The 19,472-nt window shown below is 43.1% G+C and overlaps 1 protein-coding gene across 1 annotated transcript in view; it reads left to right on the forward strand.

The window, feature by feature from the left end:
• The window catches only part of CHM (CHM Rab escort protein), a 58,441-nt gene that overhangs the window by 30,104 nt on the left and 8,865 nt on the right, over window positions 1–19,472 (forward strand). The window contains exons 9-12 of the mRNA XM_081336567.1: window positions 9,867–9,944; window positions 14,585–14,689; window positions 16,971–17,037; window positions 18,569–18,665. Coding sequence (XP_081192693.1) covers window positions 9,867–9,944; window positions 14,585–14,689; window positions 16,971–17,037; window positions 18,569–18,665 — 347 coding nt within the window. The remainder of the gene's footprint in view (window positions 1–9,866; window positions 9,945–14,584; window positions 14,690–16,970; window positions 17,038–18,568; window positions 18,666–19,472) is intronic.

Here is a 19,472-nt window from a genome sequence, read left to right on the forward strand (position 1 = left end):
AGTTGATTCCATAGGGTAGGCGCGCCCACAGAGAACGCCCTCCCCCTGGGGATCGCCCGTCGGCAATCCTTGACCGGTGGTACCCTGAGGAGGCCCTCCCTGTGGGAGCGCACAGGACGATGGGAAATTGACGCTGGCAGTAGGTGCTCCCTTAGATAATCCGGGCCCATGCCATTTAGGGCTTTATAGGTCATCACCAGCACCTTGAATCTCACCCAGAGGGCAACTGGAAGGCAATGCAGCTCGCGGAGATGAAGTGTTACATGGGAGTATCGGGAGACTCCCATCACAACTCGCGCGGCTGCATTCTGCACCAGCTGAAGCCTCCGAGTGGTCCTCAGGGGCAGCCCCATGTAGAGAGCATTGCAGTAGTCTAGCCGGGAGGTCACGAGCGCATTGGTGACTGTGCGTAGGGCATCTCGGTCCAGATAGGGCCGTAACTGGATGCAGAGCTCATCCAAATGGAATTTATGCACTGACAGTCATTGTTTCTTCACTTCTGCTGTTCAATCCTGGTTGTAGATCTATTCTAACCAGTACACAGTTTCTTCCTTTTCATGTCTGAGTGAATTGGATCCTTGGATTCCTTTCCCTTGACTGAACGAGCCTCCTTTCAAGTGGACAACTTTACGGTGGGGTTCAAAATACATTTGGCAATAAAAACGAAAGCATTCCATTGTTCCAAAAGAAGGGCAGTCAACTGTTTTTCTTCCTGGAGGCTGTTTTTCTTCTCTCCTGCCCTATTTGTCCCCCAAACCACACACACACACAAAAGATATTTACATGTTTCTGGAGTACAAAAGAAGGACTTGATGTTTAGAGAAAAGCCTTTGAATCGCTGATCGGTCACGGAAGTATTCTAAAGAATAATAACCACGATGCTGATTCACAAGGTTTAGCCCGAGCACAGTTGAGATCAGATGGTTGTGGTTAGAAGCTCAGGGTTGAACTGTGGCTTCCTTGGTGCTCTCTCAGCTTGGTTGTTTCATGAAGTTGTTTCATTACCCAACTAGGGAACATCATCAATGCTAGAAGGCAGGGAGGAGGAGGAGGAGGAGGAAGAGGAGGAGGACAGTGGGGTCCTTGCTGCTCTCTGAGCTGGGTTGTTTCCTTGCAGACGTTTCATAATCCAACTAGGGAACATCGTCAGTGCTAGCTGATAATAGGTAATGAAGTGTCTGCAGCAAAAGAATCAAGCTTAGAGTGCACCCCAACGTACTGCGTTCTTCACTGCTGAAAAACAAGTCCCAGCAAAGCTATGTCGGAGTGATGCTCACCTCTCTTGTTTCCTAAAGGAGAAGCCGCAGTACGTATGGTGGGTTAAGGTTAAGGGCTGGGAATTTTCCTGGATCTCCAGTTTGATGCGGACAATCCCAGATGGCGTGCAGCTTTTGCCAAGACTAAGGTCAAGAAGCTCTCTTGATATTTGCTTTTTCCTTTTCTTGGGCCTCAGTGTAAGATGGCAGCTTTTTTAAAAAAAAAATATTGTTTGACTGCCGTACATAACTCGGGCCCCAAAGATAGCTAGCGAAAAGTAGAGGACCTTAGCTAACTTGGTTTCTTAGTACAAATAAATCTTTTAATTCGGCCTTCTCCAGCCGTGCTAGGCTTCTTCCCATTACCCCAGACAATCCTGGCGCTGCCACCACCGATTTGAAGAGCCAAAGTTGATTAAGGCGGATTTAATCATGAGCGGGCGCGTTCTAATGTGTTAGTTCTACCCGTCTGCAAACATAAGACCTCCCTGTCTCGTACATTCTTGGCTTTACAGATACGCAGAGGTGCTAATTGGCAATTTAATAATAAATGGCACCCAATTTCAAGCAGGATGAAAATCTTCATCACCAGCCTTAAAAGAGCCAACTTACATTCTGTGTGCATCTCGCACAGAAGCGCGAGAGAGGGGAGAGCAGAATGCTAGCCCCACATGGAGCTGCAGAAAGAAGAAACTTAGTTGTTGGTGGTGAAGGGTGTGTGTGTGTGTGTGTGAGTGGCCAGGACGTCAACACAAAACGGGAACAAATTGAATCCAAAGCAGCCTCTGTAGCCATCGTTGCAGGTAGTCCTCGGCTGATAACCACAATCGGGACGGGAACGTCTTTGTCGCCAAGCGCCCTCATTTTTGATCCCATGACCGTGGGGATGTTGTGACAGGTGCAAAGTTGCGACTCCCTTTTTTTAGTGCCACTATAACTTTGAATGGTATCTAAACTAGATTTATTTATTTATTTTAATTTAATTCCATTTATATCCCGCCCTTTTCCGAAGACTCAGGGCGGCTTACAAGCTTAGCAGTAGCCTTCATTCTATGTATATGCCTGCTTATTAGAGCTTTCCATACACCCCCCAAGCGGCATTATTACAAAGTCAGCTTAATTGCCCCCAACAATCTGGGTCCTCATTTTACCTACCTCGGAAGGATGGAAGGCTGAGTCAACCTTGAGCCTGGTGGGACTCGAACCTGCACTAATTGCAGGCAGCTGGTGTTACTTCAGGAGGCATTAGCCCACTGCTCCACCAAGGCTTAATAGATAGTTGTAAATCAAGGACTACTTATATTTGGAAGTAAACCTCTGGGCTCTGTTTGGCTTCCCTGGATGTTAAACCTCACCACACTGTCTTCTGATAAATGCGTTTACACACTAACCATGCCGACAAGGGGAGCTATTTCGGGAGAGTGGCAATGATGCACACTGATCCCAAAAGGAGAACCTCACCAAGGTTTTCTAACCTGACATCTTTCTAGGGTGTGTTGCAGGTACTGACGGCTTAGGTCACTGGTTCTCAACCTTTCCTTCGCCACGGACTCCCTTTAAATACCTTTTGTGGCCACGGACCCCCCCCAAGGCTTAACTCGAGATTTAAATCAGGGGTCTTCAAACTTGGCAACTTTAAGACTTGTGGACTTCAACTCCCAGGATTCCTCAGCCAGCCCTCAGGGAGTTGGAGTCCACAAGTCTTAAAGTTGCCAAGTTTGAAGACCCCTGATTTCAATCGTAACATTTCTTCAAGCCTTTGCGGACCCCCCCGTGAAGACAGCATGTCGCCACTCGGGGGTCCACGGGCCACAGGTTGAGAACCACTGGCTTAGGTTATTCCTTCCTGGGCAGGCTTGGGAAGTGCTGGAAAATGGGATTCTTGGTTTTCCATCTGGAGTCTTGCGCACTTTTGTGTGCAAAATTTCGAAATGATCCGGAGGCGTGCGTTGAGTGTTTCTTGGCTGTATGGGATCAGCACCTAGGAAAGAAGATTCTAGGATTGGTTGGCAAAAAGAATTAACATTCATTTGTGCTTCATTCCTTAGTTTGAAATTAAAAAAAGGTTCAGACGGTCTAACCGCATTCCCACAGCATTGAACTTGTTTGGTTTGAACCACTTTCTGGAGTGAGTTTTGCATTGTTTTCAGGATGCATGTTAAACTTTGAAAAGCATGGCTGCGCTTGTGTTTGGTGGAGATGTGTGTTTTTCTTCCTTCCTTCCTTCCTTCCTTCCTTCCTTCCTTCCTTCCTTCCTTCCTTCCTCCATCCATCTATCCATCCTTCCATACCTTCCTTCCTCTCTGCCTCCATCCTCTCCTTCTTTCTTTCTTTCTTTCTTTCTTTCTTTCTTTCTTTCTTTCTTTCTTTCTTTCTTTCTTTCTTTCTTTCTTTCTTTCTTTTTCTTTTTCCTTCCTTCCTTCCTTCCTTCCTTCCTCTGTCTGCCTCCATCCTCTCCTTCCTTCTACCCTCCCTCCCTTCCTCCCTCCCTCCCTCCCTTCCTCTCTGCCTCCATCATCTCCTTCCTTCCTTCTTTCTTTCTTTCCTTTTTTCCTCTGTCTGCCTCCATCCTCCCCTCCCTCCCTCCTTTCCTTCCTTCCTTCCTTCCTTCCTTCCTCCATCCATCCTTCCATACCTTCCTTCCTTCCATACCTTCCTTCCTTTCTGCCTCCATCCTCTCCTTCTTTCTTTCTTTCTTTCTTTCTTTCTTTCTTTCTTTCTTTCTTTCTTTCTTTCTTTCTTTCTTTCTTTCTTTCTTTCTTTCTTTTTCTTTCTCTTTCCTTCCTTCCTTCCTTCCTTCCTTCCTTCCTTCCTTCCTTCCTTCCTTCCTTCCTTCCTTCCTTCCTCTCTCTGTCTGCCTCCATCCTCTCCTTCCTTCTACCCTCCCTCCCTTCCTCCCTCCCTCCCTCCCTTCCTCTCTGCCTCCATCATCTCCTTCCTTCCTTCTTTCTTTCTTTCCTTTTTTCCTCTCTGCCTCCATCCTCCCCTCCCTCCGTCCCTCATTTCCTTCCTTCCTTCCTTCCTTCCTTCCTTCCTTCCTTCCTTCCTTCCAGCAGATCTTAGTTTGGGACAAATCTCAGTGGAGTGAGACAATCCATCACGTCTGAGAGCAGCTCTCCAGTGATGGATGGATAGATTGGTAAAGTAACTCAATAATCTTCACTTTTTTTCTCTCGGTTATTCACAGATCAGTGAGCGCTGTCGTTAATAAAGCTATGGAATGCTTTTGTTGTCCTTGCCCATATTATTTCTCAAGTTTTGACAGAACAGGCCTTTTAATTTGAAAATAACCTTTGTGTTGAAACATGCCTCCTGAGCACACAAAGGCCTTTGTGAGAGTGCCACTTCACAATCTGTTGTGAGGGAAATGTTACTTAGAAAATGCCATTCAGAATACTTTGAGGTGGGGTTTTTTTTTGGTTTTTGGTTAAATAGTTTCTTGTTGGATACAGGTAGTCCTCGAATTACAACAGTCCATTCAGTGATGGTTATAACGGCACTGGAAAAGTGACTTATGACCGTTTTTCACACTTTATGACCATTGCAGCGGTCCCACGATCATGTGATTTACATTCGGATGCTTGACAACTGACTCACATTTATGACGGTTGTAGTGTGTCCCGGGGTCACGCGATCCCCTTTTGCGACCTTCTGACAATCAAAGTCAATGGAGAGAAGCCAGATTCCCTTAACAACCGCGTTACCGACTTAACCAAGCCACTGAATTTTGATCACCTGATCATGGGGATGCTGCAAATGTCGTAACTGGGAAAGACGGTCATAGGTTCACATTTGTCAGTGTTGTTGTAACTTTGAACGGTCCCGAAATGAATCGTCGAGGACTACATGTATTTGTTACATTTCCATCGAAGAGCTGAGTGATACTCCCTAGTTTCCAGTTTATCCAGTCTCCTACCTAGGGCAAGGGATTGGATGAGATTCCAGTTCTATGATTCTGTGCTTCCTGCCTCATATTAAAAGCACAGACAACAGCTGGCTGCAATTAGTGCAGGTTCGAGTCCCACCAGGCTCAAGGTTGACTCAGCCTTCCATCCTTCCGAGGTAGGTCAAATGAGGACCCAGATTGTTGGGGGCAATTAAGCTGACTTTGTAATAATGCCGCTTGGGGTGTGTGTGTGAAAGCCCTAATAAGCAGGCACATACATAGAATGAAGGCTACTGCTAAGCTTGTAAGCCGCCCTGAGTCTTCGGAGAAGGGCGGGATATAAATGGAATTAAAAAAAAAAAATAAGCGAACCACTGCAGGTGTTCTTGGTTGTGACATGGTTGTGAAGTGAACCTGCCATCCCCATTAACTTGTCTGAAGTTTGCAAAAATTCTCATGACCCCAGAACACTGCAAGCATCGTAAATACGAGCCACTTGCGAAATGTCTGAATTTTGATCCCGGGACTATGGGTCATGCTGCTACGGTCGCAAGCATGAAAAATGGTCCCAAGTCCCTTTTTTCCCCAGTGCCATTGTGACTTTGAACGGACACTAAACAAACTGTTGTAAGCTGAGGATTACCTGTACTGAGGTAATTACCTGTATAGGTTCCCCTGCTTGAGCAGGGGGCTGGACTAGAAGACCTCCAGGGTCCCTTCCAGCTCTATTCTATTCTAAAACCAGGAGCATGAAGGTATCTGACAAGGAAGTATTTTTATTGTCTTTATTTCCTTCTTCCAAATGTTCTGATCCAAGAGACTCTCCAGGCTGCGGTGTCAACCCTCCCGTCGGCACCAGACAACGCCAAGCCTGAAGCCTCTTGTAACATTCATGTTTTAATTAAAGAAAACAACCCGTTAGAGGCAGTTATTTTCTGCCGAAGAGTAATGAAGATTTATTTTAGGGAGTGACCTTCACTGGATTAGCTCTAGCAGTAATCAGCAGAATTAATAGAATAATCAAATTATACACAAACTCATAAATCATGGCGAATGTGCTGTCAGAGGTTCAGCTATTCATGGGCCCCATTGTTGTACTATTGTATTAGAAATTGCAGTGGCTGATTTTATTTCATTTCATCATTATTATTATTGTTATTATTATTTGCCGTGATAGAAACTGAAATGGCATTTGAAGGCTGGGGGGAGGGGGCCGGAGGGGGGAGCAGAGAAGCGACTAGCAGGTCAAAAATTTTCACAACTGTTAATTTAGCTGTAATGTGGTTCGATGTCAACAGGGCAGAGTTGAAGTGGAGTGCACAGCAGGCGTGATCTTTCAACAGAGGCGGAATTATTGCCAGAGACAGTAGCCAGTTAATTAGAAGAATATCAGTTTAAATGTCTATTTAGGGTTAATAGTAATCAGAAGTACTTTGTACTTGGGATTCAGCCAAACAGCCTCTGAGTTAAGTCTAATTTGAATAAAGGAGGGGGGAAAAAACATTGATACGATAATGAGTTTAGTTGTCACAGTAGATTTCAATTTTTCCTTTTTTTTTTAAAATGAGCATATTAATGCCGAATTCCAGCTCCTCCGCTTTCTATGTTTCCTAACAGAAGCCCTCAAGATGATATACAGGTAGTCCTCGACTTTTGAGCCCCAAATTTCTGTTGCTAAGTGAGACATTTGTTAAGTGAGTTTTGCCCCATTTTACGACCTACCTTTCACCGTTTATTCGAATCGTCAACAGTTGGTAAGTTAGTAACACGGTTGTTAAGTGAATCTGGCTTCCCTATTGGAGTTGCTTGTCAGATGGTCACAAAAGGGGATCTCACGTGACCCCTCCGGGACACTGCAACCGTCGTAAGTATGAACCAGTTACCAAGCATTCAAATCACAAGGGGGATGCTGGAAAGGTCGTAAGTGTGAAAAATACTCATAAGTCGCTTTTTTTCCAGTGCCGTTGTAACTTTGAATGGTCACTAACTGTCGTAACTCGAGCACTAGCTGTATATTTCTAAGATATCAACATTTCATCAAAAGAAGTCCAATACAAAAAAGCAAAGAAAAGGGGGTTGGTCAGGGTACCTGTAATCTTAGTTCATTGTACCCCAAGCCAGAATGTGGATATGTTTTTTTCAGAATACGTGAACCCAACATTGGACTTTGGAAATCTGCCTTGACATACGTCAACTCAATCTATTGAGGCTTCTTTAAACAAAGTACGGACAGTGAAACGTGAACTGAATCATCGTGTTACTTAATGAGGTTATAGTCAGCAAACAGAACGCTCACTGATTCTTTCTCAGCCTAGCCCAATTCATGGAGAATAATTGGGAAAATTCTTCATGTGTCGCTGGTTAATCCTTCTTGGAGGAAGATCACCCAGGGATGCCGTTGCTAAAGTCATTTTGTGTCTGCATCATGGGACGTTTAGTGTATGTCTATGGAGGATCGCAGTCATGCGTAGCCCTCTCTCACCATCTATCTCCTGTTTACAAGACAGTCCTTTTAGCAGTTCCAAGAAGGCTTCACACCCATCTGCACTAGACAGGTGTCCCTGAGGGCACAGATAAACCTCCAAGCGGCCTCAACGACTCTCAGAAAGAGTACTAATGACCAGGTGACTGCAAGGAATATAAATCCTTCCATCCTCCACCTTTCAGTCAGAACTTGGCTGAGAAGCGCAACGTTTCTTCGAGGAAAAGACAAAAGTCCAGTTGCCTTTCGATAAAGCACCTTTGGGATTATAGCGTATGCTTTTGGTGTGTGCATAGTGTTCACCCATGGATGGCATTCGCCACTGGTGGCGTTCGTTCATCCATTCCATCCGACACTCAGAACTAGGAGTGGGGGGAATGTTTCAGACTAGAGATTGTCAAATTTATAGGGGTTTCCCCCCCCCCCAGCCGTTCTCTTCTCCAAAAGTCTTACTGGCTTGGGGATTCTGGGAGTTGAGGTCCATCACATTTAGGCTTCATGGAGTAAAGGGAATCTGGTTTGTAAAACATGAGTAACCCATGAACACGAGTTCAGTCTTCTGTCCTGGCTAAGTAGGCAAGAGAAGAACATTTGGGGCTTATTTTCAGCGGCAGGCCAATCAGGAACAGAAACCACAGGATTTTCAGACTCTTTTATTACTTTATCCTCAAAATATGAAAATAATCCTCGGGGTTCAGCTTTTCAACTTGTTGATTCAGCTGGATGTGGCAGAAAAAAAAGTAGTGATTTAACTGGCGGCGGCGGGGGGGGGGAGAATTACTAAGTGCTTTTGCTGTTAGTGTAACTTGCTATATGTTGCTCGTTTTATTATTTTCAGCAGATGTTTCTCTAACGAGCAGGTAATTTTAGTTTGCTGTGTCAAATTGCCAGAGACCCTGCCTCCTCTATTATGTGAGAAACAAATCTGATTATTTCACTTTTGGAAATACTTAGTTTTAACCTTTTATAGAATAAAGGTCCAACTTCTTTATTTGGGGCTGCCTTCTGTAGTATTTGCCTCTCTCTGTTCAGTTGCTAAGTCACTCTTTTTTTTTTTTGCATTTGGTGACCTTTCTTTTAACTGAGAGAGGGATCTTTACTGAAGTCACCCTGGCACCAAGGCATTGTTCCAGCATCTGCCGGTATCATTTGTCACTTGATCTTGATTATTATTCTCCAGCCAGGGATCTGGGGTGACTATATAGTCCAAAAGGCTATTTTAAGAGCAGGCTGGTGAATCAGTAGATTTTTGCACTAGGAGGTGGAGCGATAGTTATAGTAGGAGGTAGAACCACCAGGTTTTATTAACTGAGAGCACCTTGGTGCTTTTTTTTAGTCAAAAGCAGACATGGCCAGCTCGTCACGTCACGTGATGTCGTACAACGTATCAGAGCCTGGCTGAGGAACTCTGGGAGTTGAAGTCCACAAGTCATAAAAGGGCCAAGTTTGAAGACCCCTGATCTAGTTAATGCTGACTATGGTTAACAGCTCTGCTGGCAAACTCTTAAACTGATTAAGTTAAGACTATAGAATTTGCCCCAGGGAGAAAAACTGAAATAATTCAAAGTTGACTCTCAATTATAATTCACCATGATCTTCAGGAAAGAAACTTAATTTCAGTACTTCTCCAAGCCAAGTTTTGAATGAAACATTATTTGTGATTATACAGAGTTTTAATGGTTACTTAGCCTTTTTTTTGCTGCTTTTTAACCTCCCAAGAATTCAGTTGGCATATATTTAAGTTTTTCGGCATCCTGTACAAGTTTTCCTTACATAAACCTTGCCAGATTTGATTTGGGGTGTGTTGTTTTTTTTGCATCACACTGTATTCTAGGAATCCTAGCTTACTAAATCATGATGTGAACAAACAAGGTTTGCTTGCAAAGCATTCCTCTTTCCTTGAGACCAGCCAACCAAACCATAAAGGATAACTTCTTGTTATGTACAAGTCCACAATTATTGTTAAATGGACCCATATAAGTCAAGATGGCAAACCAGCTCTAAACCAAGATTATTCGCTCCAACTCTGCCCTGTTTTCCCTTTACTGAATATGCAAATATGCCTAGGAGATTATTCCTGAAACGTTTGTATAGAATTAGCATCTTGTTTCAATGCTTCCTATTTCACGGATTTGTTTTAAATAAATCAAGGTGAACGTTCTTGTTTTTAGGAGAAAAAAAAATAGACCTAAAACACACTCAACCTGATGCCTTGTTTTCTTAATTTCTGACGTTCATTTAGAATGTGTGCAGTATTTGGCGGGATCTATTGCCTCCGGCATTCCATAAAGTGCCTTGTGGTAGACAAAGAACTTAAAAGGTAAGTCTTCAAAGAGGTAACCTCTCTCTTTTACATAAACGCAACCCACGAGATGAAAAATGCCAGGGTCTTAGTTTGTTTTTTTTTTAAAAAAAAACCATTCTTCAAAGATCTTCTTTGGTATTAATAACACATCAACCTTGATTAAAAATAATTTGTGTATAGGTCCTCCAGAAGTAGGAAAGTGGGTTTAGAATAAAGAAACTAAATTAATTTCCCTCTAATATTACTGCAGCCTCCTGATCATCCAAGCTCGGAAGACAGATTATTTCAGTTGCCGGGGGTCTGGGGATGAGTGATGTTAGTTTTCCTTGTGGCCTTACCTCCTCTAATTGATTTTCATCAGATGACAACAAAGCCCTCTGTTATTGCATTTTTTAAAAATGAAGCTCACCTAAAGATTCATCAGATTAATCTTTGCTGATAATGCATGTCACTCTAAGAGAAAAGGCTTTAATGAGTTTTGAGGTAGACTGTTGTCGTAAACTATGCTGCCCTCTTAGTCTAGAATGAATTATTTTTTCCACCAGTATTGGGCTTTGGAGCAACTTTTTTTTTAAAAGTTGGAACCAAATCAACTGATGTTTGGGGGGGGGGGCGGGCTGCAAGATTTATACCAAGTGGATGGTGCAAAGCACCAAAAGATGAGCAGCTTGTTCAGTGTGCTAAAGCAGGGGTCCCCAGCCCCTGGTCCGTGGACCAGTACCGGGCCCGCGGCATGCCAGCAACAGGTCCGCACAAACAAGGAAAGCTCCATCCGCGGGATGCAGGCAGCACACAAAACCACGCCCCCTCCAGTCCGCGGAAAAACTTCTCTCCACGGAACTGGTCCCTGGTGCCCAAAAGGTTGGGGACCTCTGTGCTAAAACATAGGGTGGTTAGGTTTAGCATGACATCTGCACTTAATTTGATAAACTAAATGTTATGTTACAGAGTGCCTTAACCAGAATTTGGGTTATTTAAGTATCATACGATAAACAAGATGGGGAATGGATCTATGGCTAATTTTCCTTTCTGGTTTCTAGGTATGGAAGCAGGACAAGGGTCTCCAAACTTGGCAACTTTTTGGTCTTGTGGGCTTGAACTCTCAGAACTGACTGAGCTGAAGTCCACAAGTCTTCAAGTTGCTAGGATTGGAGATCCCTGAATTAGGAGAATGGAGTAGCTTCAGAAGCGCCTCTTTTAGTGGACTAATACTCCCATCGGTGTTTTCATTACCTCCTATGCAGAACAGAACTGGGACCCCAAAAATAGGGTGTTAGGAATTGGTTGTGCAGAGGGCTCTTTGTGCTACCAAGGAGTTGCACAGACAAGGAAGGGTACTGAGAGCAGTAAGAGTCACACAGTAACCACAAGAGTACACCGAGTTGTGAAAGCAAAAAGTACTTTACTTTTGAGGTGGTATAAAAACAAAAATGCACGGTCAAAAATTAACAGTCCAGGTCATACACAATAGTAACAGTCCAAGGAGTATTCCAAATACAAAGTCTTCTTACCGGTCCAGAGGTCAATACACAGTTCAGGTTTATCACAGTAGTAAACCAACAGTACAGCAAAACAGTAATAGTAGAGAGAGCAGTGAATTCAGAGAGAGAGAAGCTACCTTCCTAGCTCCCTCTTATGGCGATGAGAACACTTACACACCCATTGGCCAATTAACATCTTAAAGTCACAACATCATAGTTTATATATTTTCAACCCAACTATGTAGGCTATCACCATATGCCTAACATAGGGAATGTAGCCATCCTCTACCCCAGAGGTCTTCAAACTTGGCCCTTTTATGACTTGTGGACTTCAACTCCCAGAATTCCTCAGCCACTGTCATAAAAGGGTCAAGTTTGAAGACCCCCTGCTCTACCCTGTATGCAGCAGCTCTAACTGGCTGAGGAATTCTGGGAGTTGAAGTCCACAAGTCTTAAATTTGCCAAAGTTGAGGACCTCAGATTTAGCGGGCTGAACAATGCATTTCCTTTCCGCTTAGCTTCCTTTCCCCCCTTTTAATTTAACCTTTCTGGGTTTTTTTTAATGGTACATAAGATATTGTTTATGGAGTTTCATTTCCACAAGGTTAAAAAAGGTTTTAATTTGTATTTGTGGGTTTTGGGATCTACATTTCAAAAGCATCATCCCTGTTTGCGACGCGTTTCTCAAAGTATCCGCTGGCCTCTTAAGAGAACTGACAAATGTAAATTTATCTTTTTGCAATAATAATTAAATAATGATAATAATAATAGCAAACACTGTAATTTACATATCTTTCCTGAATTATTGCTTGCTGGCTTTGTCAGTGCTGGTAAGTCCATTTCAAGGGTGTCGCCCTTAGTCCATTAGTTTGGATAATGAGCCCTATAAAGTACATTTATAACTGGTGGCACTTGGCAAGGAGATGGATTCTAATTTTCACCCTTTTATCTAGACACATTGAAGAAGGTCAATGGAGGTTTTGTATGATTCATTGTCTGAACAGATATCAGATGACAGAGAGACCTGATAATGTCATTCTCTAAGTGGCTTCCTTATTTGAGCCTGGCACTTGAAAGAATTCTTCTGCTGATCTTCCTTTTTAAAAAAAAAAAATCAAAAAAAAATCTGAAGATCGGTTTTAAGAGGGACATTGCGTTCTTTTTTTCTCCGCTCGTGAACAACTCTCTGGCATTAGCCGCTGTTGAATGATGAAGCAAGAAGAAAAGAAAGAATTATTTATATCTTTTTTCTTTCTTTTTGTGGGGTCCTGTAGTATGACATTTAATCCACCCTCCCCCCCCCCCCCCCGCTCCTATCTTCGCCCACACAGGAATGTACAAAAACAGCTTCACAAACAGTAGCAAAGAATTCACTTTGATTCAAATGGTTTGATTCCAGCATTCTGGCTTGCCTTCCTGGCCAGTATTCAGTAAATTGATAGCAAAACAAATTTGGGCCCTATTTTAAAACAAAACAAAACAAAAAAAAAACACTTAACTGTCAAGAGCAGAATAAATTCCTCCGTGTTTCTCTCATTCCGTTCATGTGATTCATTTATCATTTCCTCTTTTAACTAGTCATAAAAGGGAGACGTTAGTAGACTTGGAAGTTTAGGAAAGATTGCAGACATTTTTTTTTCCAATAATTTTTTTGGGGGAAATCTCTTAAGTGGGGGGGGGGTCTTCCTGGCCTTGGGAACGCTGTTCTATTGGGCGAGAAGAAGAGAAGATGGGGTGGCAGTGAAAGAAATGCGGTGACTTTCAGGCAAATAAACATTTCTATTATTTTTCTGCAGCTACATTTATCTGAAATAGGTTTTGCATGGTTTTAATTAAAAGATTCTAAGCCTGGTTAACAAGCCATGGTTCAGATCTCGGGATGTTCTGCAAGCCTAGCCAGTTGTGATTCCTTTAATTAGCTATAATTAAAAAGACCATAGCTTGCTGCCTTGTATGACGAAGTCTAGTAAAGACATTTTTTTTTTAAAAAAACATTATTAAGATTATCATGATATGAAGTACAAATTAAAGTAAAAATAATTGGGAAATGGGAAAGGGAAAGGGGGAAAATACAACTAGAGTAAAAAGGGAAAGGAAAAAAACCAGAATTGACTTACAGCTTTTTTCAACACTGTAGAACGCAAAGTAAAATTCCAACCTTGTTTTTTTTTTTTTTTACTTTTACACACTTAGTAAATATGAGCCATTTCTATAAGGTCAACTAATTTAATCCTGGTTCATCCCATGGTTAACATTTCATTTTCTTCTACCTTGATCACAAAGTCTAAAAGCTGTTTCCAAAGTCTGTTAAACACATTTAACACTCAAGAATATTCTTAAAAGAATGGAGGGAGGGAAGGGCAGAGAGATGATAGACAGACACAGGATGATAGATGGATTGTTTCAGATTCTTCAGATCTATAATGGCAAGCTAAAGAAGTTACTGTTCTGGGAAAGGTTCTAGAGATGGTTAAAAGGTCAAAGGCCTCCTGAATCGTTACAAAAATGATGCTTTTCTTTTTTGTAAAATTATTATTATTATTATTTTTAAAAAATCCAGACAAATTTGTGTAAACCAGACATGTCAAACACAAGGCCCGGGGGCCGGATCCGGCCCGCAAAGTGGTTTCATGTGGCCCGCGAAGCCATCCTGGAAACAGTCAGGGAACGGCCCCCACTGCCTTGGCCCTGGCCCAGAGACCCTCCTCCTGCCAGAGACCCTCAGATCTGTCCCACTCCTGCCCAGGCCCCCATAGGCACCCTTGATGCGAACCATGTAGAGCTGGCCACGCCCACCCAGTAGGCCATACGCAGTCTAGCCACGCCCACCCAGTAGGCCACGCCCACCCTGGCCATGCCCACCCGGCCCCTTGAGGGCAACCGCAATGCTGATGCGGCCCTCAATGAAATTGAGTTTGACACCCCTGGTGTAAACCATGTTGAAAATAATCCTCATTGAGTTTCACGTACTAAAACCAAGAGGGGATAAAACAATGCAGATCTAAAAATGGGCAGACAAAGCTCTTAACTCTTCTAAAAGCTCGAATGAAAGAAAACAAGTTGCTTGGGATTATTTTTATTTTTTTATAGTCGATAAATGTTTTATATTCCTCATTCTAACAACGGCACAAACTGTTTTGCTTTTTAAAGCTTTTTCCCCTTGTTTTCCAACAGGTGCAAAGCAGTTATCGATCATTTCGGTCAAAGGATAAATGCAAGTTATTTTGTTGTGGAGGATAGTTACCTTTCAGAAAAAATATGCCAAAATGTATCTTACAGGTAAATGTTGACACGAGAATAACTAAAAGGGCATGCTTACTCAGAAGTAAAACTCATCGCGTTTATCCATACCATTTGTGGACCTCCATGTCAATCTCAACAATGAATTTTATCTGGTTCCCTGAATTACTGTGAAATTAGTGCAGAAAAAAGTCTTATGTAGACCAATTTTCTCTTGCATCCTCCACCTTGTTACTCGTGTGTGACTTACACATATTTAGTATATCAACCCTTGTAGAAACCATGGAGTTTTATCCCCTGGGTGACACTCTGGGTTCAAAAGTAGCCTTTGTTTTGAAAATCAATCTGAAAAATGTCTGATAAAATATTAATTATTAATTCCCCCTCCTTGCATATGGATGGCCCACCTGTTTCTTTAGTTTCAAGCATGCATGCAGATATAGGCACAATCCTGGTCAGAGATTAAAGGCTGGAGCCCAGACAAATATGACATAGATGAGACAATGATAGGATGGCTTGAATTCTCATATTGCATTTCCCTACTTGACAAATCTTCACCCCCTGTAAGGTTAAATAAATGTTTCTTCACCTCATATTTCACCCCTGATCTATAAGCAAATCCGTAAAGCTGGCTGGAGTATTTTTGGAGCTGAAGTCCACCTGCCCTAATCTTGCCAAGGTGGAGAACTGCTATTCAAGTGGATCCTGCAGTGGGCAGGGGTTGAAATAAGATTAAGTTGATCTTAATCATGATACCTGCCTTTTAATACTTGAGAGGTTGACATAGAGAAGAGGGGACTGACTTATTCTCCAAAGCACTAGAGGGTAGAACAAGAAATAATGGATATAAGTTTGTGAACGAGGGATCCAACCTAGAAGCAGGGAGAAATTTTCTGACACTAAGAAAAATTAATGAGTGGAAGAGCTTTTATGCCTATTTATTCCGCATGGCGCAACAGAATACGTCATTAACCCTTGTTTGTATTTGGGGCTCACATGCTGCTGCTTCTTGTCGGGAGATCCTTAGGAGATGCAGCAGCCAGAATGCATGGACTATTTGGCCGTGACAAAGTCACGCAGCCTGGGGTGCACCATGAAGAGGCTAGTCTACATTGCAACCCAAAGGAATAGCTTGCCCGCTGGGGTTGTGGGTGCTCCATCGCTAGCGGTTTTCAAGAAGAGACTGGACAGCCATTTGTCCAGAAAGGTTACAGGGCAGGGGCACTCATCCCTGAGATGCAGGCAGAACACCAGACCTCACCCTCTCCAGTCCACGGAAAAACCTCTCTCCACAGAACCAGTCCCTGGTGCCCAAAAGGTTGGGGACTTCTGCTTGAGCAGGGGGCTGGAGTAGAAGACCTCCAAGATCCCTTCAGCTCTATTACTGTATCTTCTGTTAATAAAAGAGCAGACTGTTTTCAGACTGAGGGTGGTTGAAATCCAGATAGCTCTTTCTGGCAAGCTCAGGTCATGAATTGGACCTGGGGCAGAAGGAGATAGTCTTAGTGCCCTCGCGGGTCATTGACGTGGATAGCCTAACCATCTGGAAGGCATCAGCCTGCTCACACGGGGCCTTCTTCTAAATGTTTCCTGCTGCCACAGCATTCTTGGTGACCTCTTTAGTTCTCAAAGTGGCTTGCACAAAGCAGGAGAAGGCAGCTGGGATCTTTGAGGGAGCTTTAATCATCGGCACGTAGGATGACTTCCGACTGGCCTTTGAATGCCAGCATCGGCATGAATGACTGTGCGTTACAGCAACGGCTTGCACCTTAGCTCTCTGCACAACGATTTGCAGTTTGAAATAACGTCAAGATGGCTGAACATCCCCTTCCGTACGGAGTCCTCATTACCTTCATTACATTTAGGCTTTTAAATGGGACATAATCTCTGTGAACTTATGCAGAATTGACTTGGGAGGCCGGTGTGTTGTGTAGTGGGTTCACATGGTATGGTAGGATGGAGGGTTTGTTGTCACTGTGTGTTGGGGGGAGAGAGCACGGGGGGGGAGGCTCAGCTAATCTCAATGTACACATGTTGTACTTTGACAATAAAGGTTTATTTATTTATTTATTTTGATGGTGATTAAGCAAGAGCCGTAACCTTTATATAAGCCTGATTGGAGGCATTATTAATTTCTTAACTTAAGCAGGCCATATGTGAAAATGTCATTAACCACGTTCAGACTACTGAGTGTAGAATATTAGTTGTGTTGGGGGCAATGTGTGTTGTTTTTAATGAAAACGAAATGTGGATCCATATGGCTCTTTTTTTAAAAAAAATGACTATGCTTGATGATGGAGTTTTGCTTATTCTCTGGCAGGCAGATCTCCAGAGCTGTTCTCTTAACGGATCGACCCATACAGAGTAACGAGAGTTCTGATCAGCAGGTCAGCCCACCACCTCTCGTTCTTTTTCCCTTGCCTCCTAACCATCTCACATCCTGATTAATTTTGTCTAGTTATTTAGAATGTTTTGTAAAAACAGACTTGGCTCTGCCACCTCTGGGTTCCTTGCCAGTTAATAAGAAGGCCTCATGTCCTAGAATGCAAATTTTGGAAATATTAGTAAATGTTTGATTGGTGAAAAGTTCGTTAAAAGTAAAAAAAAAGGATTCAAATTAAGGTAGCCATACCTTTGATCCAGGGACGCGGTGGCTCAATGGGTTAGGACGCTGAGCTTATCGATCAGAAGATCGGCAGTTTGGCGGGTCGAATCCCGAGTGCCGCATAGCAGAGTGAGCGCCTGTTACTTATCCCAGCTTCTGCCAACCTAGCAGTTCGAAAGCACGTAAAAATGCAAGTAGAAAAATAGGGACCACTACGGTGGGAAGGCAACAGCGTTCTGTGCGCCTTTGGCATCTAGTCATGCCGGCCACATGACCGTGGAGACATCCTTGGACAAACGCTGGCTCTTCGGCTTTGAAACGGAGATGGGCACCGGCCCCTAGAATCAGAAACGACTAGCACACATGTGCGGGGAACCTTTACCTTTACCTTTTACCTTTGATCCAGTGGTGGGATTCAAATAGGTGAACAACCGATTCTCTGTGTGGATGCCACTTCCGGAAGTCCGTTCTGGGCCTGGGCAACAAAAAATTAGCTACCAGTTCTGCCAAAATGGTCCGAACTGGCTGAATCCCACCACCGCTTTGATCCTACTGAAATAATAATAATAAAAAAGCTACTCGTAGATCTCATTCGATTAGAATAAAATCCATGTAGAACTGAAGTTGGGTGGGATCTGAAGTTGATGTAAGTTAAAGAAAGAATTTCTTCCTGGCTTTTGCACCATGCCAACTGAACAAATGATGGCTCCAAAACTGGGGAAACCTCAGTTGTGGAGGAGCTTTGCTGAAGTTTAAGTCTTTCTAATCTCTCCCATTCCCTTGATGATGATGATCAAATGATCTTCTGAAAAGAGTTTCATGCATGGAGGCGGCAGGACAAGAAATAATGAAGGACAGTTATCAAGGAGAGAAGCAACCTAGAACTAAGGAGAAATTTCCTGATGGTTGGAATAATTAATCAGTGGAATGGCTTGCCTCCAGTAGTTGTGGGTGCTCCATCACTGGAGGTTCTCAAGAAGAGATTGGATAGTTATTTGTCCGAAATGGTACATGGTGTCCTGTTTGAGCGAGGGGTTGGTCTAGAAGATGAGGTCCCTTCCAACACTGTTATTCTGCTATTCTATTATATATTACATAGAGGTTAAAAAAACCTCTAAACAATTAAGGACACCCACACCCACATCTCAGTTTGGCTTAGAACTTTAGTTCGGCACAGATACAGTACTGTATTGATTTAAAATTGGGAAATATAAGGGGTTTTTGTGTGTGCAAAAGTTAGCACAATTCATTGATTTCATTTTATTTTTACGTGTGATGTGTCCCTTGGTTGAGGTCTTTTGTTTCCATTCTAGATTTCCATTTTGACTGTCCCACCTCAGGAAGAAGGCCAGCCAGCTGTTTGCCTTGTGGAATTGTGTTCTTCAGCCATGACCTGCATGAAAAATACATGTGAGTAGACCCAGTTTTCCCCGGGGTACATCTGAACTGTAGATCAGACACAATTACAGGGAAGCACCAATTGGTTTATTGATAGGATCGGTCCTGCCTATTTAACTTACAGAGCACATCATGAGAAAGGCAGAGCACATCATGAGAAAGGCAGGGCTAGATGAATCAAAAGTTGGAATTAAGATTGCTGGAAGAAATATCAACAACCTAAGATATGCAGATGATACCACTCTAATGGCAGAAAGTGAAGAAGAACTAAAGAGCCTCTTGTTGCGGGTAAAGAAGGAGAGTGCAAAAGTTGGGTTGAAACTTAACATTAAGAAAACCAAGATCATGGCATCCGTCCCTCTCAATTCCTGGCAAATAGATGGGGAAGAAATGGAGGTAGTGACAGATTTTATTTTCCTGGGCTCCAAGATCACTGCAGATGGGGACTGTAGCCAATAAGTTAAAAGACGCTTGCTCTTGGGGAGGAAAGCCATGGCAAATCTAGACAGCACACTAAAAAGCAGAGATATCACCCTGTCAACAAAAGTGCGTATAGTCAAGGCTATGCTCTTCCCAGTTGCAATGTATGGCAGTGAAAGCTGGACAATAAAAAAGGCTGAGTGCCAAAGAATTGAGGCCTTTGAATTATGGTGCTGGAGAAGACTCCTGCGAGTCCCTTGGTCAGTCCTAGAGGAGATCAACCCTGACTGCTCTTTAGAAGGCCAGATCCTGAAGCTAAAATTTGGCCACCTAATGAGAAGGAAGGACTCACTGGAGAAGAGCCTAATGCTGGGAAAGATTGAGGGCAATAGAAGAAGG

The sequence above is a fragment of the Vipera berus genome (genome assembly GCF_964194415.1).
Source record: "Vipera berus genome assembly, chromosome: 11".
Taxonomy (NCBI): Eukaryota; Metazoa; Chordata; class Lepidosauria; order Squamata; family Viperidae; genus Vipera; species Vipera berus.